This window comes from Cryptomeria japonica, chromosome 3 (assembly GCF_030272615.1).
Source record: "Cryptomeria japonica chromosome 3, Sugi_1.0, whole genome shotgun sequence".
Lineage (NCBI taxonomy): Eukaryota > Viridiplantae > Streptophyta > Pinopsida > Cupressales > Cupressaceae > Cryptomeria > Cryptomeria japonica.
This window is the reverse complement of record NC_081407.1, coordinates 952,612,268-952,628,090: the sequence shown is the minus strand read 5'-3', so window position 1 is coordinate 952,628,090 and position 15,823 is coordinate 952,612,268. Positions and strand designations below refer to the sequence as shown.

General features: G+C 35.2%; 1 protein-coding gene across 5 annotated transcripts in view; it reads right to left on the bottom strand.

The window, feature by feature from the left end:
• LOC131061733 (gamma-tubulin complex component 2) overlaps nt 1–11,385 on the bottom strand; it is a 188,189-nt gene extending 176,804 nt beyond the window's left edge. For 3 of the 5 annotated variants that reach the window (XM_057995545.2, XM_057995548.2, XM_057995547.2), the window contains exons 1-2: nt 11,229–11,385; nt 11,003–11,080 (exon numbers count right to left, since the gene is read on the bottom strand). In XM_057995545.2, coding sequence (XP_057851528.1) covers nt 11,003–11,072 — 70 coding nt within the window. In that variant the 5' untranslated portion in view covers nt 11,073–11,080; nt 11,229–11,385. Of the gene's footprint in view, nt 1–11,002; nt 11,081–11,168 lie in introns of those variants that run through there. The other 2 variants (XM_057995546.2, XM_057995549.2) reach the window with 2 other exon arrangements.
• Nucleotides 11,386–15,823: the final 4,438 nt, after the last annotated feature.

The window sequence follows — 15,823 nt, the reverse complement described above, 5'->3', positions numbered from 1 at the left end:
AAGAGGGGAGACCATTTAGTGCTAACATGGATAACTCTTTTCTTTCTATTGTGTGACCAATGGTAGAGAGTTGATATCTCACTTCTGTAATCCTCATGAAGTAAGATGTGATGGTTTCGCCTTTAATCATTTTGACATGGTGAAGTTGTTGTTTTAGTGCAAGAGCTCGGCTTGTGTTGTTCATCTCATACATGTTCTCTAATGATTTGAACATTGCATAGGCTGTCTCCAACTTGGAGATAATTGGCACAATATGGTCTTTAACTGAGTCAACCAACATCTTCATGGCTTTATTGTTCTTTCTCTTCTATTGAAGCTTCTCATCTTCTTTGTTTGGTTCCGGTATGGCTTTCTTCACAAATTCATCAAATTTGTTTTCACTCAAGGCAAGCATGATTCTAAACTTCCAAGATACGAAGTTTAATGCTCCTTCAAGTCTATCTTCAACCCTAATCTCATTCACCATCTTGACGTTTGAAGAATTTGAAGATAATATATAGGATAGTCCTGCCTTTATAAATCTGATCTAATCTTCCTTAACCTGGCTCTAATACCATGTTAAATTTTTTATCAGATTTATATATATATATGGTATTTTAATTTTTTATTGTCACTTTAGATTTAATCCAGTATTATATTTCTATATGTTTCAATTTACAGAATATAATTGTATTACTGATATTTTGATTAATCTCTGATTTTGAATTATTCACAGTAATATCTATACATATATTTCAGCACTTACTTTAATGCTGATCACCCTATATATATCTGCAGAATATCGATTGCACTTGTAATAATATCAATCAATGATATTGACAGCACTTATATTGATCTTCACCTTCGTATATCGACTGCACCTATCGTATCGACTGTTGTATCTATATACCACCCAATGTGATAGTGCCGATATATCTATGCTTTTGTGGACAGCATAGAGTCATGGCTCTATGTGGAACCGACATAGTTCCACATAGAATCGTGACTCCTATGTGGAGCCATGTCAATCAATAGCGATCAATAATAAGTGACGTTTAACCACAATTTGCAATCGGTATAATTAGTTAACCGATAACATGTAATGATAACAATATTAATCATAGCACATACGGATTATATATATAAATGCAATCGGTGCTATGTATAATTAGTAATATAAAGCTATTACTAATATACATAGGATCGATAGCATGTATGATTCAATAATTATATAGATGATTAAATCGATCATCATACAGTATATTGATCTATGATCAGAATGCAAGGATAGAAGAGAAAGATTAATCATGCAAATGTCTAAGGCCGTAAGCCCAGTTAGACGCAAGTTAGACATTTGAATGGTTAGGGTCATCCGACCGTTGCTACCTAACTTCAACAAGTTCCTACTCATTTTTCGATGACATTCTTATCTACAGCAAGACATGGGAAGAAAATCTCAAACACATTGAAGAAATCCTAAACATTTTGGAACAAGAATACTTGTATGCTAAAGCTTCAAAATGAAGTTTGGCTTGGAAGAGATCCTTTACTTGGGTCACAAGATCAATACACAAGGGTTAAGTGTAGATGAAGAAAAAATTAAAACCATTAAGGAATGGCAAACCCAAAACCTTAACACAACTAAGGGGCTTTGTGGAACTATGCAGTTACTATAGACGATTTGTAAAAGGATTCTTCAAAATAGCCACCCCACTCACAGACTTTACCAAAAAGGGGGCCTTTGTGAGGAGCCAGATACTTCTACAAAATTGATTTATGATCAGGGCATCATCAAATAAGAATGAGAAAAGAAGACATTCCTAAAACCGCTTTTTGATGTCATTACAGGCACTTTGAGTTCTTAGTCCTAGCTTTTGGACTAACAAATGCCTCAACAACATTTCAATCATCTATGAATGATATATACCGGAAACAACTAAGGAAGTTCCTACTCACTTTTGATGACATTTGTATCTACAGCAAGGCATGGGGAAAACATCTCAAACACATTGAGGAAATCCTAAACATTTTGGAACAAATCCTTGTATGCTAAAGCTTCAAAATGCAAGTTTGGCCTGGAAGAGATCCTTTACTTGGGTCACAAGATCAATACACAAGGGGTAAGTGTAGATGAAGAAAAAATTAAAGCCATTAAGGAATGGCAAATCCCAAAACCCTAACACAACTATGGGGCTTTGTGGGACTATGCAGTTACTATAGACGATTTTTAAAAGGATTCTCCAAAATAGCCGCCCCACTCACAAACTTGACCAAAAAGGGGGCCTTTGTGTGGACTAAAGTGTCTCAACAAGCTTTTGAGAGACTAAAGGAAGCAATGAACTCATGCCCTGTTTTAGCTATCCATGATTTCACATTACCCTTCGAACTGCATGTGATCCGTTTAGGGAAGAAATTGGAACGGTCCTTATGCAAAATAAGCATCCTATTGCATTTGAAAGTCGCAGACTGACCGAGACTGAAAGATACTACTCAATCTATGATAAGTAGATGCTAGCTATCATGCACACCTTAGCCAAGTTTCGACAATATTTGGTTTGTGGGAAATTTAATGTTAAGACTGATCACAATAGCTTGAGGTTCTTTATGAATCAAAACGACCTGAATGACAAACAAAAAAAGTGGGTAAGCAAAATACAAGCTTACAATTTCAATATTGAGTACATAATGTTGAAATATGTAGCTAGAATTGGATTCTAGTTTAAGTTATTTATGTAATCATGGGCGGCAGCAGGTAATTTGTGTAACTTGTAAAGCATTTAGGTCTGACCCTAAATGGGCGAACCCCTTGTGCAATTATGTAACTTGTAATTAGGGCCGACCTATATGTAACTTGTAATTAGGGCCGACCTATATGTAACTTGCAATTAAAGGTCTGATCCTATTCTTGGCGCCAAAACTACAAGGCCGACTATGATCTATTGGAGGCATTAATTCATATATATACAAGATGATTAGTGATCATTCTATCATCAATACAATCAGCGAATTTCCTATCTCTGCAATCAGCAAATCACTGAGGGTTCCTGAATCTGTCTAAAGGCTGCCAAACTTGTATTCCAAGCTGAGCGAACATCCTTCAGTGCTGCTGAATGAAGTTACAGTGACAGCGATCTGCATTTGAAGGATTGTCAAGGTCGTAGCATTTCAGATAAGTCTGCCCTAGCATGGGAATGTTGTAATTGTGCTACTGTGTTTGATCTAATATAAACTGAGAAAAATGTTGTTGGGTTTTTCTCCTCCAAGAGGGAGGTTTTCCCAAGGTACTACTGTGTTAGGGTATTGCGTTTATTGTTTTATGTTCTTTGTTATCAGTCTGATCATAAAATCAACATGGTATCAGAGCGGGTTCCTTCTATAAAGCCTATCAGCTTGAAGGTAGATCCTGTATCCTTTTTGCAGACTGAGATATCAGAGCAGTGTCCAGACTTCAAACTAAATTCACACTCCTGTGGCGAGGGTATTTATGAAGTGCTTATAGATGAGAATGGATTCTTGAGTGATGGCGAGGGTCGAAGGCCACGCAGCCATCATTAGATGATTCCATGTGATCTAAGTGGATGGTTATGTTGAAAACTAACTTATAAAGAGATAAGTATTTTTTGAATTTTTCATGCTGTTATCAATTCATTGGATAGCGAATCATGTATGATAGTCTTAAACTATTGGTAACCTCTCTTGAATGTTTTTAGGACGGAGATTGCATTCTAGGGTGGATGAGCTTGATACATCCTGTGGGAAAGTCACGCAGGCTGAAGAATGGAGATGCAGCTTGCTGCCATGAGACTAAGTTGGTGGTTGAAGATGTTTTCTCGAAAAAAGAAGGCTATAACATTCAGAGGGAGCCAGTTTCTTTCAGCTTCAGAAGAAGACTCATCTTTTGTGTAATAGTTTTCGTTCCACCCTCTGTGACTAGGTATGGTGGATCCACCCTCTGCCAATAGGCATGGTGGTGATGCATTCTTCTTTGGGAGAAGTTTGAGGTGAAAGCCCTCGTTCCACCCCCTGCGAGTAGGCATGGTGGACCAACCCTCTGCGAGTAGGTATGATGGGCATCATTGAAGAAATTCCACCCTCTGCGAGTAGGCATGGTGGTCCCACCCTCTGTGAGTAGGTATGGTGGGTATCATGGAAGAAATTCCACCCTCTGCGAGTAGGCATGGTGGTCCCACCCTCTGTGAGTAGGTATGGTAGGTATCATGGAAGAAATTCCATGATGAGTTCGTTCACCCTCTGGGAGTAGCTATGGTGAACGTATCATGTGTTTCATCCATGGGAGTAGCCATGGTGGTAGCCTCTATGTGACTTGATTATTCATAAAATCCTCTCTAGCTAAGAGGAAGTGTTGAAATATGTAGCTAGAATAGAATTCTAGTTTAAGTTATTTATGTAATCATGGGCGGCAGCATGTAATTTGTGTAACTTGTAAAGCATTTAGGTCTAACCCTAAATGGGCGAACCCCTTGTGCAATTATGTAACTTGTAATTAGGGCCGACCTATATGTAACTTTTAATTAGGGCCGACCTATATGTAACTTGTAATTAAAGGTCTGATCCTATTCTTGGCGCCAAAACTACAAGGCCGACTATGATCTATTGGAGGCATTAATTCATATATATACAAGATGATTTGTGATCATTCTATCATCAATACAATCAGCGAATTTCCTATCTCTGCAATCAGCAAATCACCGAGGGTTCCTGAATCTTTTTTAAGGCTGGCGAACTTGTATTCCAAGCTGAGCAAACATCCTTCAATGCTGCCGAATGAAGTTACAGTGACAGCGATCTGCATTTGAAGGATTGTCAAGGTCATAGAATTTCAGATAAGTCTGCCCTAGCATGGGAATGTTGTAATTGTGCTACTGTATTTGATCTAATATAAACTGAGATAATTGTTGTTGGGCTTTTCACCTCCAAGAGGGAGGTTTTCCCAGGGTACTACTGTGTTATGTGTATTGCGTTTATTGTTTTATGTTCTTTGTTATCAGTCTGATCATAAAATCAACACATAAAAGGAACAAAAAATGTTGTAGCAGATGCTTTATCACGATGGCCCAATTTGAACACCCTAACAAGCATTACAGTGGATTGGAAGAATGATATCATAGCAGAATATGTCAAAGACCCACAAGCTAATGGTATCCTTGAAGGAAATTTACCCAATGAAGAGTACAAAGTAATGGACGAACATCCATAAAATGAGCATACTTGGTTAGCCGATCCACTACTACATATATAAAATCTTTACCTTGGACTTTAGGAAGCCCTATTATGAAATCCCTAGAGATACTATCGCACTTCTGATCTGGTATAGGAAGAGGTTGGAGGATGCCGGCTAGATGTGTTTACTCGGTTTTGTTCTTTTGACATGTCATACACTCTTGGACATGTTTAAGTATGTCACTCTTAAGTCCCTTCCAAGAATACCTTTGCCTCACTTGTTTATAAGTCTTGAAATAACCTTGGTGTCCTGCTAGGGGATTATCATGGTATTCCTTAATGATTTTTGTATTCATTTTTGAGCTTAGCGTAAGATATATCCTACCTTTGTAAAGGATAAGTTTGTCCTCTATTTTATAGTCTTCATCTTGTATGTTCCCTTCAAGGATATCATTTGCATGCAAGTCTTTGACATATTCTGCAATAATGGAGTTCTTGTAATCTAAAATAAGATCTATTAAGGTGCACAAGTAGGGTTCCCAAGACAATGCATCTACCACAATATTATTCTTCCCCTTTACATATTCTATGTCAAAGTTATAAGATTTGTAGTTTGCTAACCCACTTTTGCTAACGGTCATTTAGATCCCTTTGGTTTAGAAAGAATCGCAAGCTATTGTGAATTGTTTTAACAAATTTCCCACAAACCCAGTATTGCCTAAATTTGGCCAATGCATGCATAATAGACAACATTTCCTTATCATAAATAGAGTAAAGTCTTTCAGTTGTAGTGAGTTTGTAACTCTCGAAGGTTGTTGGATGTTTATTTTGCATGAGGATTGCTCCAATGCCCTCTTAGCGTGCATCACATTCCAACTCAAAAGGTATTGTAAAATCGAGGATGGCAAGAACAAGACAAGAACTCATTATTTCTTTTAGATTCTCAAAGGCCTATTGGGCTACTTTGTTCCAAGCAAACACTCCCTTTTTGGTTAGGCCAGTGGGCAGCAATTTTTGAGAATCCCTTTACAAACCTTCTATAATAGCTACATAGGCCCACAAATCCCCTTAAATGAGTTAAGGTTCTAGGTTTGAGCCATTCTTCAATAGCCTTGATTTTCTCTTCGTCCACACTTACTCCCTATGCAATGATTTTATGACCAAGATAGAGAATCTCCACTAAAAAAGTCAAATTTTGAAGCTTTAGCATATAACGATTCTTGCTCATGAATTCCCATGACTTCATCAATATGTCTAAGGTGCTCTTCCCACGTTTTGTTGTAGATTAATATGTCATCAAATATATTAAAAATAATTTCCTTAATTGCTTCCTAAAAGTATGGTTCATGCATGACTAAAATGTAACTGGAGCATTTGTTAATCCAAAGGGAAGGACCAAGAATTCAAAATGTTTGTAATGGCATCTAAAAGCTGTTTTTGGAATGTCCTCTTCTCTCAATCTTATTTGGTGATATCTTGACCACAAATCTATCTTGGAAAAGTATTTGGCTCCATGAAGCTTATCGATAAGTTCATCCACTCTAGTGATCGGGTAACGGTTCTTTGTAGCTTTCTTGATTAAAGCTCAGTAATCTATACACATTCTCATTGTACAATCTTTCTTTTTAACAAGTATCACTAATGATGCAAAAGGGCTTGAGCTTGGTTGTATATGGCCCATCTCTAGAAGTTCATTAATAGTCTTCTCTATCTCCTCTTTCAATTTTTGGGGATGTCTATGAGTAGTAATTACCGCTTTGGGCCCCTTTTCCAATTCTATAATGTGTTCAAATCCTCTTTTGGGGGGTAAACCTAGTGGAATATTGTCAAATATCTTTCTATGCCTCTTGAGGATGGGTTGTATATCAATGTGTATGGCTTGGCCTTGTGGAGTAGATTTGTCAAGGATCATACATTGAGCCATGCATTCTCCTTGCCCACGCCTAAAAATTCCTTCCATTCTTTTGCAAGAGACTACTTTTGAGGACCCATTAGGTAACCCTTTCAAGATGACTTCTTATCTTTCATGTTGAAAGCTAATTGTCAAGTTTGGGAGGTCAAACATGAAACATCCTAAGGAGTATATCCAAGAAGTGCCTAATATCACATCGACATCTAATGCTACTACATAAAAGTCTTCTTTAATGGGATGTTTCCCTAGGATCATTTCTAGTTGGGGAACTATTTTTGTGCATTGAACCATATCACTCGTAGCTGTAGCTGCTGTAAACCCCTTGAAGTTCTTGGTTTCCAAATTCATCCTTGCAACTAATCTTTCATCAATAAAGTTGTGGGATGCCCCACTATCCACAAGGGTGATAACTCTTTCTCCTTTAAGGGTACTTTTTATGCAGAATGGACGATGTTTGAGTGATGGTAGCTAAGGTTACATACTCATCATCCTCATACCTTGCCTTTTTGCTGGGATTATCTCCGTTCTCTTCCTCAAAGGTAGCTTCTATCATATGGGCTTGGCCTTTACATCTATGCCCTGGTTCCTATTTTCCCTTACATTTGAAGCACAAATTTTTCCTGTCAGGTTCACCTCTATGGCAATTGTGCCCCCGTTCCCAAGGTTCTTGGCATTTGAAACAAAAATTATTTTTCCTAAGTTCATCTTTGGACATGAAGACCTTGCGCTGATTACCTTTCTTGTGGAGGTTCTTTGTAAGCTCACTTGGGGTTTAAATATTTGTAGATAATGTTTCTAGTCTCAAAGCTTTTTCACTGGCATCATCTAGAGTTATTGGATTAAGGGCACTAACCAATCCCCAAAGTGAATCTTTCAATCCTTCAACAAATAGATAGGTCAGCCTATCTGCATCAACTCCTGAAACTCTAACTGCAATTATTTGAAATTCAGCTATGTAATCATCTGCTGTCCCTAGCTGTTTTAACTGAGTTAGTTCTTTAAAATCTTTTTGAGGGTGTTTTCGATCAAATCTTTTGATCAGCTTTTGGAACCTCTAGTTCTAGTTTCTTTGTGACCTGCTACACATTCTTTTCTAGGATGACGCCGTATGGCATCATCCAAGGATATTTCAAAGGTTTCAAAATTATCTTTCATATTTGTGAGAGATTTCGCCACAAGGAGATCAACAATAACCCATATGTTGTGTTGAAAGAACAAAGTGTAAGATTTCTAAATGTGATTGGGATAATGATGATTCTACTATGGATTTAAATGCAAAATTATTCCTGCTACTTGCCTGCATTACCAACATGCAAAGCAATGTATCATTTAAAGTTTAGTGTCTATACTGAAGTTTGTTAACAGAAGACTATGTATGTACCGCATGTAAATCCTGATACACAAATGCATTCAGTACACAAGGAATCTAAGAAATAATGTGAGATTGTAAACAACCATGACAATGAATAAAAGAAGGCACAGTACTCCTTTAGAATGAGTTCATCTTAAACATGTTGAGAAGTATTCCTCTACTATTACAGTCCCTTAAAAGATGGGAAAGATGTGTGTAGATCTGCCCTAAGATATTACTGTCGCCATTGAAAATTCTGTATATAAAACCCCGGGAATGACTCAATTGTAAAAATATTAAGAAAAATCCTACGTATAAAAAGTGGTGCTCAAGCCTATTTCATCAACTCCTAAACACTACCTATGGAATGCAACAGAGCATCACAATGTGTTGCTCGTATGCTATAACAGATTTATTGAGAACACAAATTAGGCTAGTGCAACAGTTGACACAAGATCGGTTAGAGGGAAAAAAAAACTGGCACTGGTTCAACCACCCTAATCATTGCCACTGATCATGTTCCAATTGTTATAGTCAAAAAAGATAAAGAAAAATTTAAATACCAAGGGCACAAATTGTTTCTCAGTATCTATACAGCTCAACTTTCCTACAGTCCTGATTGTAGTGAATGTTATCTGAGAATAATAAAATTAATTGTAATGTCCCCTTTTTGAAATAGGATTTAATAATATATAATAATAATAATAAAATTAAAATATAAGAGAATATAAATAAAGCTTAAATTAAAATATAATTAAGTTTAATGAATGGTCAAAAGGTATGAAAAGAAAAGTTGCGACTCCCTCAAACATGAGATATAAAAGGGAAACGAGAACTTCATTTGGAAGGGGAGGAGAAAAAAAGAAAGAAGGGAGCATGGGAACTAAGGAAGGGTTAATAGAAAAAGAAAAGAATGAGAAGAATTGATGAAGGTTTGTGACTCTTTCAAAGGGTGCTAATGGTGAAAGGTTGTGTCTCTTTCAAAGGGCAGAAACTATGAAGAGTTGTACTATTTCAAAGGGGAGAAATTGTGAAAGGTTATGTCTCTTGCCAAAGGGCATACATGATGAAGATGTGTGACTTCTCCCTCACATTGGAAGATATAAAGGGAAGAAGGTACATTTGAGTAAGAGATCCAAGGGAGATCAGTTTGGAGAATAATATATTATTCTCAAAAGGCAGCAATGAAAAGTGGTGACTCAATTCATATGAAAGGTGGTGCCTCAAACCCTATGAAAGATAGTGACATTTTCACCAATAAAGTATAAAGGAGAGATCATTCTGAGCATTCAATGATCATTTATCAATCAAATATGAATTGGAGGAAGTAAGTTAGGGAGATGCTCCTCTGAACTAAGTACACCACCCCAAGAGATGGATCTGGTCCTGGCTGGACAATCCTACCTCTTGTGAGCTAAGTGATGAATGGATTACCCCAAGAGATGGATTGGGTCCCAATTGGTCGTTCCTGCCTCTTGTGGGCCAATTGATGAATTGATTACCCCAAGAGATGGTTTCAGTCCTGGTAGGACGTTCCTGCCTCTTGTGGGCCAAGTGATGAACTGATTACCCCAAGGGATGGATCTGGTCCTGGTTGGACATTCCTGCCTCTTGTGGGCCGAGTGATGAATTGATTAGTCCAAGTCTCCAAGAGATGTATCTGGTCCTAGTTGGACGTTTTCGCCTCTTGCGGCCCAAGTGATGAATTAATTACCCCAAGGGATGGAACTGGTCATAGTTGGATGTTCCTGCCTCTTGTGGGATGTTATGCAAATGGACATGATCTGGATGTGACGCGCTCTCAGGCTTAGTTGGGTTGGGCAGTTTACTGGTGCCCTTTCGATTTCCCTACCAAACAAGGCAATGATTGGTTATAGAATAGTTAGCAAATCATAATGCTTATTGTAATCTGTCTGCTCAATAACTAAAATAAGTGCTCATTATTTCTTAAACTATTAATGCTAATTTGAGATCACCGTATCATATTAATCTTGGAAATGTTGTTTCCTTGTATAAACAGGTTGATTCTAATTTGGGGACATTACAGTTAAGAGGTTAAAAAAACTGGCAAAGGTTCAACTACCCTAATAATTGCCCCTGATCGTGTTCTAATTGTTATAGTCAAAAAAGATAAAGAAAAATCAAAATACCAAGGGCACAAATTGTTTCTCAGTATCTATACAGCTCAACCTTCCTACAGTCCTGATTGTTGTGAATGTTATCTGAGTAAATAAGTTCCTACAGAAAACATCTAGAGGTTGTATAATTGGCAATATTGCATTAACATTGTTTTATGTACTGATTTTTATTGTGCTTAGTAAAATATCAAAACGATAAACTTCTGATGTCAAACCCTTCCAAATGGAAACGAACGGATACCCAACTGCCGTTATCTAAGCATGTGAACACAGACCCTTAGGAATTTCACTTTGCTTGTGGAAGCGCTCGTGCTCTGTTTGCAGGAAAATTTAAACAGTCGGTGCGGTGTGTTTTTTACAGGAGGAAATTTGAAGGGCATAGAGCATGCATTGTATACAAATGCAAATTGGCAAGAAGGATTGAGATTAATAAGAAACTACCTGCATTGTAGGATGTAGGAGGATCCTTCTGAAGATCCTTGAGCTCCTTCAAGATACGCTTTGACGCCATTCACACACCTGATGCAGGATAAAACAAAAGAAAATTCAAACAATGATTTCTACAAAAGAGAAACCGACTTGAAGTTAACTGGGGTTAGCGGCATGCCTGTAACAAAATGGTATGGAGTAGAAAACGGATATTTAATAAGGAATGTTCTTCGCTTACCTGCACTCAACTCCGCTCCACTCCACCTGCCCTCAACTCCGCTGATACTTTCCACTCTACACGGAAATCTCATACGCGCGCGCGCAACTGTAGTTTGGTCATCTTTTTTTGTCAAAACAATCTTCTAGTCTTTACGCCGAAGGCGTGCTTTTATATGAAGTACATGACCTATGCTTTTATATGAGGTACATGACCTGTTAGAAAATATCTACGGCTGTTCTGCATCCTTACCCTTGCAAGACGATGGAACAATTTTCATCCGTTGATTAAGTTTTGCCGTCACCAAAATTTTTCTCCCCGCCGGTATCTAATTTTCGTTTTACTTTCCATTCATTACGCCTGAAAATGGACAAGCTAATTTATTGCATCAACGGTGGAACTTACACTAAACGGAATGCAAGACGATTGGGATGACTAGAGTCGTCGGATCGTTTTCCCGTGGGTTTTTTAATTATAAAATTATAAACCTCCGCCAATGTTTTTATTGGTTCGCATGCCAATGACGGAAAGGACGGATCGTTTTCCCGTGGGTTTTTTTATTATAAAACTATAAACGTCCCCCAATGTCTGACGGAAGGTGCTTAGACAGGTCATTAAGGAAATGTGCGATATACAAAGGACTTCAAATTAACAAGTTTTTTTATTTTAAACTTTTTAAACTCACCTAACTTTTCCCCAAGCTAAATATATAATTATTTCTTGATATCTGTTTGTTCTTTTTTGTTACCATCTATTTTCTTTAAGTTCTAACTTTTATTATTATACATTTTAATATTATTATATTATAATAAATATAATATATGAATAATAAATTATATGTCTAATTTTAATTTTAATTAATATTTTTTATATTATAATCTATGATAAATAAATAAATGATTTTAATATAAGTTATATAGATTTTAGTAATAATAATATTTAATTTATATACATATTAAATAATTTATTAATAAATATATATGTTTTTAAATAATGATATTATTAATAGTTATTTTATTCATATATATGTTGAATTAGTTTTTAATTTAATTTTAATATAATTTTAACGTATTTTAATAATTATTATATTATAAGTATAATATATAAATAATCGATTTTTAATATCATATAAAAAATTTAATAATAATATTATTTAGCTTATATAAATATGGAATAAGTTTCTAATAAATATAATTATTTTTAAAATAATAAAATTAATAATCATTATTCATATATAAGTTGACTTAATTAAATAGATAATTTATGAATTAATGTTTCCTTTTTAAATAGGCTTCACTTTATTTTTTATTTTTATATAAGCTTCACTTTATTTTGCATTGGCATATTTCCAAAAGTAATTTGTGATCAAACATAAACCATTCTCTTGCTTAAGTGATCTATACATCACAACATTTTTTAATATATCATTTTATTTTGTGTCCCACCTTATATTTATTTATTTATTTATTTTTTAACTTAGAATCTTTTCCACAACATCACTAGTAATAAAAACAAATTCATTAGATGAGATCAAGATAAATAGATTTTATTTTTACCATGGTTGTAAATATGCACTCTAACTACTTTTATTTTCTCTCTTTCACTCGTTTAAAATCTTTATATTTAATAAATATCCCTTTGACCATTTTTATTAGCTCTCTTAGATTTCACTTTCACCACCACAATTATGGGTAGTTGTAGATATGCTTTCTAACCACTTTTGTTTTCCCTCTTTCACTCGTTTAAATGTCCAAACATCAATTTGACCTTTTTTATTTAGTGTTTATTTACAAATATTTATTGATATAATTAGGGATGATTAAATTAAAGTATTAGATTTAAATTACAAATTAACAATTAATATTATTTTATAATTATATCTAATATTATATAATAATTTATAAATAATTAACATTATTTATAATTGTAGAAATAAATTGAAGTTATTAAATTTAATAATATATGATAAATAATAAATTAATTTAATATTATTTTGTAATTATTTATTTATAAATTTAATAATTTGTTATCAATATAATAATAATAATAATAGTTATTTTAGTTAATAATTTAATATATATAATATAGAGATATAATAAAACAAATTAGATTAGATTAAATTAAATTAAATTTAATATGATATTTGAATAGATTATAGAAATAAATTTAAGTTATAAATTTAATATTATATAATAAATAATAAATTAATTTAATATTATTTTGTAATTATTTATTTATAAATTTAATAATATGTTGTAAATATAAAAACAAGAGTTTCTTAGTTAATAGTTAAATTTGTATAATATAGAGATGTAATAGAATAAATTAGATTAAATTGAATTTAATATGATTATTGAATAGAAAAACAAAACTAATGTTAATTTTTTTTTAAATGTGATTATCAACACTTAAAAGTTATTAGAACAATATGAGGTTGTATGGGTCTTAAGAGTACTTGAACTCATAATGTATCACTATTCGAGAACGTTTAATGGTATCTTCATAGTAATAAAGCTTACATCATCAAAATAGTATCTTCATTCTCATAAGGTTGTATGTGAAACTAAAGAAAAACAAGTAAAAATAACATAGCATGGTGTAATTTAAGACTTCCAAAGGTGAGAAACAAGTACAAATAAGAGAAGTGAAAAAGAAGATAACAAGATCAATTGCAACAGAGTCAAACCAACATTTATATTTTGTAGCTTCATACATATTTAATGAAAAATGACACATCTTATGCAATTTGCAAGTATCTTCATCTGTTGGCACTCTCTTTCTACAAAATCTAACTTACCAATTAGTACAACTATGAATGGTATGGCAAATATTGTAGTTGCAAATATTTTATGTTTCGATCCCTCATATGCTCTCTCTCTCTCTCTCTCTCTCTCTCTCTCTCTCTCTCTCTCTCTCTCTCTCTCTCTCTCTCTCTCTCTCTCTCTCTCTCTCTCTCTCTCTCTCTCTCTCTCTCTCTCTCTCTCTCTATCTATCTATCTATCTATTTGTGTCCCTCTCATTCTCTCACTCTATCTCTCTTCCTAGACCTCTATATCTATTATCTATTTACCTCTCCATGTCTCCATATTTATTGTTCCATCTCTCCCTCTATGTCTACTTCATTATCTCTCCATATCTCTCTAGCTCTATATATCTTTCTACCTCTCCCTCTTGCATTATCTCCCTCTCTATATATTTATCTCTTTCATTTGTATATATATCCCTCTCTCTTGATCTCTCCCTGTCCTCTCCATATCCCTCTCCCTCTCCCTCTCTATTTATATCTTCCTCTATATCTATACCTCCTTACCCCCCCCTCTCTCTCTCTCCTTATTGCAAACATAACATCAGGTTATTAGTAATGGACCCTTATCGTCTCCTTGATTCAAAGATTTTATTTTTGTCTTTTTTAAAATCCTTATAAATAGATGCATAGTGTATTTAACCCTATTAATTCTTCACTGAGACCTTTTATATCTCTCTATATATCCCTCTATATATCACCCCCTCTTCTTCTTTATTCATTGAGGTCCCTCTTTCTCTATCTATATATCTTTGTGTATATCTCCCTCTCCATTTCACACACCCTCTCTCTATATTTATCTCTCTCCCCTCTATCCACCCTCCTTTTCTTCTTCTCCTCTATCCCTATGTGTCTCTCTCCCTTTCTCATTGTCCATATTCTCTCTGGACATCCTCTACTTGTTTATCTCTCCCTACCTCCTTTTCCCCTATCTCCCCTATCTCCCTCCCTCCCTCTTCCCTACCCCCCCCTCTCTCTCTCTCTTCTTTTATTTCCTCATATCTTTGTCTCTTTATCACTCCCTCTCCCTCCTCCCTCTCCCTCTCTATCTTCCTACACCAATCTACCTTACCTCTCCCTCTATATCTCTCTCTACCCCTCTATTTCTAGATATGTCTCCCTCTCTCCCTCTTCCTATACCTCTATACCTACATGTTTTGCCTCTCTCTATCTCTCCATATCCCTCTACTCCTCTCTTTATATCACTTCCTAGCACGATCCATCTCTTTCCATCTCTCCCTCTCTCTCTCCCTCTCATTATACTAATCTCTTCCACCTCTACGTCTCTTTGTTTTATCTCTCCTTCTCATTCTCTCTATATCCCTCTTTACCCCTCTATCTCTCCCCCATTCGTCCTCTCCCCTTGTTGCAAACATAACATGCTCTTTTTGGTAATTGAGCTTGTCGACGTACCCATTGCACACCAAGGTGCAACTGCTAGTTGTATTAAAAAGTAGATAACTTTTCTTTGTTACCTAGTATCATATTCTCGGAGTCACGTCACCGATGAATGATTTTCCTGATGTCTATGAGACTAAATAGCCTCTAGGACCAAGAGAAACACACACACTACTTCTTGAATATATTTTTCCATGTCTAGTCTTCTGTTATAAATCTTGACTAGAAAGCTAATCGTTTGGTTGATCTTGTCCTCGTCAAATAACTGATGCACATTGTCGGCCTTCGGAATGATCTCATATTGAGCCCGAATATCATCATACGATGTGCATTCAGTAAGAAAGTGTCATTCAGTCTCCACTACTCCCATCTCGCAAAACAAACAAGTTCTCTCTTCCCATAACTCCTTGGGCCT